At 37.6% G+C, this 10,527-nt stretch overlaps 1 protein-coding gene and 1 long non-coding RNA gene across 2 annotated transcripts; both read right to left on the bottom strand.

Moving 5' to 3' along the window:
• Window positions 1-240: 240 nt before the first annotated feature.
• LOC149954388 (uncharacterized) lies at window positions 241-645 on the bottom strand. Its single transcript, XR_016479910.1, has 3 exons — window positions 565-645; window positions 383-494; window positions 241-318 (listed from the first exon to the last, which is right to left on the bottom strand). It is a non-coding gene; the product is annotated as an uncharacterized LOC149954388 (long non-coding RNA).
• Window positions 646-1,748: 1,103 nt separating this feature from the next.
• LOC149954387 (uncharacterized) lies at window positions 1,749-4,241 on the bottom strand. Its single transcript, XM_090169882.1, has one exon. It carries the CDS (start codon window positions 4,239-4,241, stop codon window positions 1,749-1,751), a length of 2,493 nt encoding a protein of 830 aa, XP_090026008.1.
• Between the last annotated feature and the right edge of the window lie 6,286 nt (window positions 4,242-10,527).

Genomic DNA, 10,527 nt, shown 5'->3' with positions numbered 1-10,527 from the left:
ATCAACTTCAATCAGCGTTTTCAATACTCAACTTGGTGAAAAAACCACTTAGCATCTTACTATTGACTATATTTATGAAAGATCATATCATTAACTTAAATATTAACTAGAAAAATTCCTAACCCCTCGTTGCTTTTTCTTCACTTCTATAGAGCTCTCCGTTGGATCATCTGCAGCTGAAGGTTCATCTCTGGAACATTTTCTCTTTTTTTGTACAACTGAACCATGTTTCACTTTAGCTTGATCCACTTCTTTATCTCCCGAGAGTGGTTTACGATACTGCTTAAACTGGTTTTTTAATGCAGCCCACCATGTAATCTGTACATTTTATTAAACAATTAGAAATCATAATTTAGTTTATTCACAAATATAGCAGATATACATATGCTCCAGAACTCTTCCGAGGGTTTCCCTCCTCATCACGGTCACTCACAATCGTGTGTTTTCGAACAAGCCCTCTCACCGCAGTTTGGTATTGATCTCTAGATGGATACCTACTTAAGCAGTTGAATTAAAAGAGCTACCAAAATAAAAATTCCGTTATACAATAAATTGTTATATTACTTTCCAAATCTGCATAAGTCTTCGAATAACGCCTTAGATATTCGGTTTCTGTTCCTTTGCAATAACACCTCATCATTTTTCAGTCTCAGCATTTCTTCAATATCAGGGGAAAACCTTGGAACTCTATATACCATTGGGAAAGTGGCCTCTCCTATTTCAGTTGAGCTTAAAATATTAAAAATAAAATTGTTTTATTGTGCCAATGGTATTTATTTTAACTCACCTGGAAGTTTCAGTTGTTGGGTTTGCTTCATCCGCGCTACCCTTCTGTTGCGTCTCTATTATATTCGTAACCATGGTAGCTTTAATTCGAGATTCGTCGTTGGGCATTTCATTCTCTAAATCTATCCAATCTTCATATTTGGCACTGAAAACTTGTAGCAAAACACTATTTGGAGATATTTTAAATGTATCAGAAATTCTTTGTAATAGGTCATCATAGTTGGAGTCCTCTGGTAATTTTAAAATTTTTTTGGATTCCATATAAGAAACGTGATATTCTGGCATCTACAATAGATAAAATCAGTTACTTGAGTATTTATCTGAAATATTAATAAATGTTATATCATAATCGGAAATATTACATTTAAACAGGTGGTATGTCTTATAGATGCTACATCAATAGACTCAGTTAAAGCCTTTTATACTTAGAACCATTGTCTTAATAATAAATATTGAAAGATCGAAACCTTTTGATTGTACCTTTAGTGAATAACGTTATTTTCAGCCGGGTGGCGGAGTGGTTAGAACTATTGCCTCGCATCGAGAGAAGTCCGGGTTCGATCCCAACTTGTGGCACTATGGGTGCACATCTGGGAAATATTCCCGCGTTGAGTTTGCAAGTTATCTCCCCGTCCGTTAAAGGGGTTTTCTCAGAGTACTTCGATTCCCCCTTTCCATCAAAACTTTCCGAGGTTTTAATTCAATAGGTAGTGTATGGACGCTAGGGTTAGCTGTGGCAGGGCTAGCCACAACCCTCCCGGCGATGCGGGTTATAAGCAGTAAATGATTATTATTATTATTATTACTAAATAATTATAACATCTTGTATTAAACTGAACCTTTTTAAATAGATGTGAACTAGAAATCTTTTGCACATGGTAAAATATATTTACGACAAGATTGAATTAAATTTGTTAAAGTAACTTTACTATTCATTGAAGTATTTCTACAGACACTGAAATTTACATTCTAGTCCATTTACTCAGGGTGTGCCGCAGTGGAATGTATAATGTGCCATCCTTTTGGTACATTTCAAGTGCGCAATAGCCATTTTGTTCTTCCCCAGGTAGTAGAATTTTCCATTCATCCTCACACACTTCGAAAGAGTTATATAACCTATTAAACTTCACTGAAATATATATCCTTCCACAGAGTAGCCATACATTAGAGCATTGTATTATGTTTGTTATTTTAAAGAATAATGGTATATCTTCAGCGTGAAGTAGGTCCAACACTATGACGGTGTCCTTTTGGTATTCAATATCCTTAACATCAAGAGTACGCGATTGATAAAGAGCTTCAACTGGTTTTAATGGATATTGGTAATGCATATATAATTTTATTGCAGAGTTAAGTGCTTCGGGCAACTGCGTCGTCTTAAGTTTAATTGAGTTCCCACTATCAATCGAATCTGGAGTTAACCCATTAGATCCACTAAGCTCGTAAGCCTGAAGGAACTGATGTCGTTTGGCTGCAGTTTTGGGAACATTTTTGTAATTTCTACAACGCTTTATTATTTCTTTAAAATATTGGTGTTTCGCTTCATAACGCATACACCATAATTTTATAACGGGACCAAATTCTAATATCAATCTTGGATAATGAATGAGGTAGTGTAATTTCGGGATAAATATATTTAGCTTGAGCTCCGAGGCAAGTAAAAGAAAATCTTCTATTATTCTATCGAGATGAGGGAGCCAATCTCTTTCAATAACAGGAGCGCATATTATTTCGCAGATCTCACTTAGTAATAGAAGGCATTCCCATATTTCACTACCCTCATCCACTAAATCACCATATAACAATGGTAAAAGTTGAAATAAGCATTGCTTCTGTGATGCTGAACCACTAATATTTGATTTGCCTTGAATAACACTCTCAGATATAATACTTGGTATCTTAGATTTGGTTATAGGACCATATTTAAAAGATGTTATTCTCTGATTTATAATTTCTAATGTTAGTGAGCCTTCGTTCACTAAATGTTGAAAAAGAGCACGGATAAATCTGGGTGCAATACCCTCAAAGAAATCGTGCATGCAATCGGGGGGAAATGATTGAGAAACTTTAAAATTGGTTAGTTGCTTAAAACAGCAGCGTTTTTTGACTCCATAAACTGTAGCGTTTAGGCAATTTTTCTCAACATTTTCCACATGGTAATCGATAATATCTTCACGTCTCAAAACATATTGACGTTCTTTAAATTTCCTACTTATTTCTTCATGTGAAGCCATGCAAAATCTACATACACGGCCCTTCGAAAATGATTTCATAAGACCAGCTAGAGCGTGGCTCGATAAATTATCTCCGGCTATAGTTAAAACAGTTCCATAAAATGTTTTGGTTTGTGGGCCATTAGAAACTATAATACCTTCGGTTTCAAGTATCTTAAGATCATCTAACAAAGGCTGGTAAACTTTATCATAACCATGTTGTTGAATGGAAGTATCTAAAGCCGCTATTACTAAATAGATACTCGAAAGTTTGCTTCTATATTTAGAGCTAATGTTACCAAGCATCATGTACGTCATACTTAGTTTATGTACACCTCTTTTAGCGCCAAGTGGATTTGATACCTCTATTTCATCGGTATATAAATGTATTTGAAGTGCGTGTTTTTTCTTTGAAAAAAGCCAATGATTTTTAAAATTAGAGCCATCTTTTATATCTGATAGATAAGCCTTTGGTTCGTTAAGTTCTTTTTCAATATTACCAAAACGCATCACTTCGTTCCAGATGTCAGTTTTACTTAGTAATAACTTTAATTGAGCTAAAATTGGTACGTATTGATAAGTACTACATTTCGGCAAACGTCCTATACCAATTGAAACTTTCAGGTTATACTCAATTGGTTCTACCATATGGAAATTTGACACGCAATATTTCTGTAATGCTTCGGGACTTTTAACTACATTGTTAAAACTATCCATAATGTCAATCGAATTGGAGTCAGCAGAGCTGCTAGTTTTTATTTCCATGACTTCTGATATAAGACTCGCCAATCCAGTGGAAATTTGTTGCGCAACTGAAGTTGGCAGTTTATGCACCTCTCGTATTTGTAGAAGAAACCGAACCGCATTATTGTTTAACCGATCTAAAGAAGTAACTGAATTATTGTAAATCTGTTCATCGGGTAAAGGATGGTACTTTTCTGGGCTGCTGTCATTATCAGTATTATTAGGCAAAGATTCAACCACTGCTTGTTCCGGTTTCAAATTAGAGTATCTTTTTATAATCTTAACGCCTTTGGATTTAAATTCGTTAATGTGATTTCTATAAATGTGCGTTTTTAGTCCTGAATACGTCTTATAAACGTTTGGACAAGAGAAACAACACTGAATTCTAATATTTGGTTCTGTATTGTGAAGGTTTCTAATGTGGCTTAAATACTTTTGAATAGATCCCCTTTTGACGTGGCATTTCGAGCATTCAAATATCGTTTGTTTCATGGACATGATAATTTCAGACAACTATAAAATATAAAATATAAAATATTATGTTTCTTACTACCACCAAATTGGGTTGAAATATTAACTAATCGAAAATAATTTTAATATTAGTTTTAACTACAACAGATAAATTAACCCCCAAATTTTCGATTAATCGTTACATATGTTGGTTATTATTCGCGGCTATAAAAACGCTAAAATTTTCGATTATGAATATACAACTAATTAAGACTACGGGCCATGAAAAATCTTCAGCCATATTTTAATTTAATCTACAGACAATACTTAACAACAAAGGTAACATTTTGTCCAAATTGAACGTGAACGTTTGGCTTGTTTACGGAACTACGTCAGAAACCAACTAGTGATACACCAAGTATTAAAAATAGCGGAAGCTTTCAATTTAGTTTCAGACCAAATCCAAGTTTTGGTGAAAGAGGTCTATTTTAAAGATCTATGGAATGTTCTAAACCAGTTTCATCAGATAATTATGACGCACTTCCGGAAATTAAATTAGAGAAGTCCATCGATTCGTCGCTCAAATTCTCCATATTTACGGTATTTACCAACGTTTTACTTATAAAACCCAAATTAGAAAAGACTACAACCTAAGCCTAATTTTACATTAGCAGAAAGTCTTTAGTAATAAACACTCGTTACAATTCTGGATTTATTTAGCTCATGTAGCTATATTAATAAATGTTAAGATATAACGTTACTTTTGATCTATATTTTAGTGAATGTATATATAATTGAAATACCCAAAATGATTCATTATCTTTGTCATCTCTTTTCTACCTGACACTCACGACAAATCAGTGATGGACAACGCTTCTCTCATTGGAGAGGTTTTTCAGCTTTGAGCAACATTTTGCGTCAAAATATAGTTTTAAGCTCTCAAAAATGAGCTAAAATCCATGTATTCCAGTGGCGTAGCAAGGACTTTAATGCAGGGGGGGCAGACAATTGTGTAAAAAATATTCATACAACCATAAATTTGGGGGGGGGGGCACGTTCCCCCTGAACCCCTGGTCTATTCCCGCTCTCATAATTGAAGGGAAATCCACGAGTGCCTATTCCGGCTCTCAACTTTTTGAGAGCGTGAGCGGTTACCACGCGAGAGACCACGAACGCTTGTCGAGCTGAGCGGTTCGCTATAAGAAGTGCCCATCACTGATTTGAATCAAATAAATGTCGAGTAACGACGACGAACATTTAACGCGCGGGTTAGGAAACTTTTAACATTGGATTGTAATCTCCTCATTTTCGGTCCGATCCCGTTAAATTAATAAACAGTCGCTAGTAATAATATTCACATTAATTTCGATACTTATGAACCAACAATAGTGCATTTTTAAATTATTTTAGAATATAAATTTAACCCCGTAAGAAATACAGTTCCTTTTACCTTTCTCGAACCAGGGTGGAGTGGAATGTCCACTTGATACTTCCGTATTACTTCCCACGCTTTCCGTAGAGAAAGAACAGTATTAGTATGGAACATACAATCATGGTTTCTTAAGTAAGTCTTATATAAGTACCTTGAAATTCTAGTATTTTCGAAAGATCGATGTCTCTTCTGACCGCTCTCAGTACAATACAGCGAAAGACAGTAACAGAAAATATCTCATCAAATTTCTAGAACGCGTGGCTTTCACCCTAAAATAAATCGCGTTTGTTTCCGCTGTTTTATTCTAAAAAACTACACTGCAATATCATCGCCGCACGCTAAAAAATAATGTAACAATGTCCTTTGGATCCTCTTTTTAAAAAATAGGTTCATATAATATTCCATTACGGGTATACTCCGGGAATGTGGCGAGTGTAGAGTTTTTGTATATGCTTAATTACTACATAGTGTAAGTAATTAAAGCTCACCTATTTGCTACCAGGGTGACGCATTATTTTCGCGGCAAATCTACAGCCAATAAATATAAAATGTGTCACTTCTTACACTCGACGTCATTTAAATCCCGCCTTTTTCTCGATGCGCTTTCGTAACACCGTGCCAATAGAACCTTGAACATTCCAAGAGTATATCTATATAGTTTCCTGGTAGTATGGAGCTCGCACTCCGAACTTCGAGCTCCCACTCCCAAGTTCGAACAGAATCACGATCTCGATGACTCATTGTAAATTAATTAAACAAAATATTTTGTTCCAGTAACGAACGCATGACGCCGGGGACCCCACTTTGCGGGGTCTGCAGGGGCGTTATCTACGCCACTGTCTGGGGGGCAAAGACTGCTGAGGATGACCACCCACTCTATCGGACAGTAGCTCTAATATATTTGGTTGCCAGGAGACAAAGGGCCCCAGCATTAACAACTAAAACTATCATGTTTAAGGGGCTCACTTCATGAACGGTCCATGGGGCCCACTTTCCATCAGGCAGGTTCACTCTATGGCCAGTCCGCCACTGCTATCGGGTGGTTGTCGTGCTTCTTCCGCGAGCGTCATGACCCTATCCACCCTCGTTGGTGTGTACATGGTTTAAAAATATAAGTATGTTCAACAGAGATAGCTATCTCTACTAAATGAAGTGTAGCTAGGTGTCCCAAACTAGTCTATGTCATACCTTTCCCCCCCCCTCTTTTACTGCGGCAAATGGAAAAATAATTCTAAATATGGGGCCACCTTTCGTTTATTCACGGCATCAATACTTCACGTCGTGCTCTAGCCTAAGTCACGTCATTCCCGTACATTCAGCTATAACTCCCTCTATGGGAAAAAGGGGGTAGATTCAGGAAAGGTGGTTTCTTGGTAAACTCTTGTCACGTAAAAGAAACGAATCTCTACTAACATAAGACTGTCAAGACCCCTAAGTTTGAATTGCGCATAAGGGTTCATGTATCCAGCACTAGACAAGCGCGAGATAAACCAAAATTAGGATCTACGCTACCTGGTGGATAAAAAGAGAAAATCACTTCTATCCCCTCCCTTCCCCCCCCCCTTAAGCTTCTTGCCATCTAAGAAGTAGTTTCTGGTAGCATGCATTGGGGGATTTCTGCACAAGTTTAAGATTTTAACCGGCAGGCGGATTCATGATGTCAGTTTGTCTAGTCATTAGCGTAATGTTAAAATACCTTTAGTTTCAAACTTAGGGGATCTTGATAGTCTTACGCTACTACTAATACGATGACGCTGGTCTCACGTGATTAAACTTTACCAAGATATTGTCGACACCGTTCTCTCCCGTTGTTTGGAATTTCGCTCGAAACTCCGCGCGCGCTTACATTTCCACTCCTTCACTGATCCTTCTTGTTCACGTGTGACGCATCAAAGATTACGTTCGGGATAGGTATTTTTTAATGTTTTAAGCTCTGCTGAACATCCTTAGTTTTTTAAATCCATCGTGTGTAACACGAGACGAGAGGACTTGTTCCACCCCCCGTGTATGAAGAAATCGTAGGGAAATAATTTGTGGGTTTAGTGTACATACGTAATAAGCAATTCGGCGGTAACGCTTATGTTTTTAATTACTTACGTCCTAGGTAAAATTAAATTTGGTTTCAATCTTCTTTCAAAAAATACAGCAAAAAAACCCATATTCGAAGTTCCATTTCAACACTTCCTGGTAAACACGCAGATGTCATCAGGGGCGTGCCAACCATGGGAGCGTCGGGTACCGCTCATAGATATATTAAAGAAATAGATACCTTACACGTAGTCTTATTCCACCTTGGTCTTATTCGCCTGAAATATACGGGAGCGATAATAATAATAATAATAATCAGCTAGGCTAATACCCAAGGCACCACCTTAGGCCTAAGTCATCGAGCGACTTTTAAAGCCTTTAATTCAGGTGGCCGGGTTACAATGCGTAGGAGGGTGGTGGCAAGCCCTGCATGCCACGCGTTCGAGCCAACAACTCCCTACACTAACTATTACCGTTAACCTCAACACGTTTTTGTGGAAAGGGAAACCGAAGATCTCGAGGGAAAACCCCTTAAACCAGTGGGGAGAGAACTTGCAAACTCTACGCAGAAGGAGTTGTTCCGAGTGTTCACCCAGTGCCACAAGCTTGGATCGAACCCGGCTCCTCTTGCTGAGAGGTGAAAGTGCTAACCACTCCGCCACCCCATTCTAGCAGACAACCTCGTATCAACGTCTACAAACCTAGCCCGTATTCCTGGTGTACTACGTGTAAGGCGCCACCTAACGCTTAACAATATTAATCGAGTTTAAAATCACGCGATGATTTTTTTTTACCTCACCTAGGAGGAACAAACACAAGGAGAACGCAGCTAGCCTTTAAACACGCTAACGAAGGGTTGTGTACGAATTTCATTGGACGAGCGTCACAAGCCTTTACGCTGAACGTTTTACGGGCGGGGGGAAGACAATTTCCGAATTTTCCCCTTCCGACGGCAGCAGGCGCTAAAGCGTCTAGCCAATGAAAAACCTACACAAGAAAATCCACGACTTTTGACGGGTTGCGTTCTCCTTGTGTGGGGTGTTGTGTTTGTTGCTCCTAGCTTAACCGTAGTACCCTAGGAAGAAAACGCTTGGCGTCGCTTCCGTATTCACCACCCGTACAATCTTGGGTCTATTTCTTTATTACGTCTATGGTACCGCTACTTTTGCTCAGGAAAGATCTTGCGCAGAGAGTAATTAACACATAGGGATATTCCAGTTCAGCCAAAACGAGGAACTTTAGCCAATAGAGGGCTATTAGCTCACGATTTTCCACCACTGAAGTATTTAATCCAAGTTGTCACACATTAGTCGGGATTCGTTACACCAGAGACATACTATCAAATTAAAACGTTAACAAGTTGGCAAGCCAAAATATACCTCTCCTCGGAAGAATTGTCCCTAGTGGTATTAATTTCTCGAGATGACCCTTAAAGATAGATCTCCGCAATTCCGAGTTATTTACTAAAACCGTAATCCCAGTTTTATCCCGCCCGGTATAAAATTTTAATTATAATTAAAATAATTGAGACGAAACAACAAATTATAATTTATTCAGAATATTATAAATTAAGTAGTTGCAGTGAAAACGACATAATACAAGTAAATTCACCATTAAAAAAATATATAATAATTAGCCAACCAAGTAACAAATGAATCCAAAATCAATCCATATACCTACAGTATTAAAATATCGAATTAGCAAAAATAAGAAATTGACATTTCAAAAAACCGATAAATATAATAGAAAGTAATATTTTTAATAAGCGAAACATTTATAGAGGTATTTGTTTTTATCGCTTGAAAGCACTTTTCTTTTTAATTTAACATTCGCCCTTGAAGAAAATATCGTAAAATTTTAAAAAACCCACGTGCTGAACGGTAAGATGTCCGTTAACTAACCGCAAAACCCGGGTTCGATTCCCGGGCACGGCAGAATATTACTTTAATACTTAAATAATATAAAATAAATAATTTTACGTTTAACATGAAATCTCCTTCTATTTAAATATAAATAAATCAATATTTATTACTCTATTAATTAGTAATATACGCTTCCGATAAAGCTGAAGGTCTCATTTTCGATGAAGCGTAGTAAGTCTCGGTGGTTCCGTGGTAGAACATTCGCCTGTCATTCAGGAGCAGTCGGGTTCTAATCCCGCCCGATGCTATCGCAAATTGAAACTTAGACGATTACCTTAAACAATTGGTGGAAATCCTGCCATTGGAAGTTGAGAGGTTGCGTAACACGCAGCACTCGGTTTGTCCCAAAAGTCAATTAGAAGAAGTAGGAGCTAAGACTTACATAGAAAACGCACACACACTCAACGCCCATAACCGCAATAGCACAAACTCAACATTCCCACGCTACACATGAACCTTACAATAACGAAATTTAAAATCTAACAGAGTTGAAACCGTCGTGACGGTGAGCATTAGCGAAAAAAACAAAACCAAACCCGACGCAACCGCAAATTTATCCGTTAACGCTCACCGTCACACGGTGGTTTTGCCAACCTTTAAATTCCTAGAAGCTGCGTACGCAGTGATTACACTTTGCTACACAAATGCGTACGCGTTCGCCGGTCAGACACACCCACACACAGACACGGGGATTGTTTAACACCTCCAGGGTACAAAGTACCCTCAGAGAGGTAAAAACTACAATGGAAACTCAGCAATTTTTAGTCTATATAAAATAGCATATTTATAGATTCATTGCAAAATAAATATTAAAGTTTTCATTTTAATTGTTCGGATAAAAAATATACTTTCGCGTTGGCTTGCCTATTTATAGTTAACGTTCCCACTTTAACTTCTCATTACCTCTCCGAGGGGACTATGTCCCCTAGGAGGGGTATTACAATCACCGTGT

Source organism: Leiobunum rupestre, chromosome 3, assembly GCF_980474605.1.
Source record: "Leiobunum rupestre chromosome 3, qqLeiRupe1.1.hap1, whole genome shotgun sequence".
In the NCBI taxonomy this organism is placed as follows: Eukaryota; Metazoa; Arthropoda; class Arachnida; order Opiliones; family Sclerosomatidae; genus Leiobunum; species Leiobunum rupestre.
This window is presented reverse-complemented; position numbering and strand designations above follow the sequence as displayed.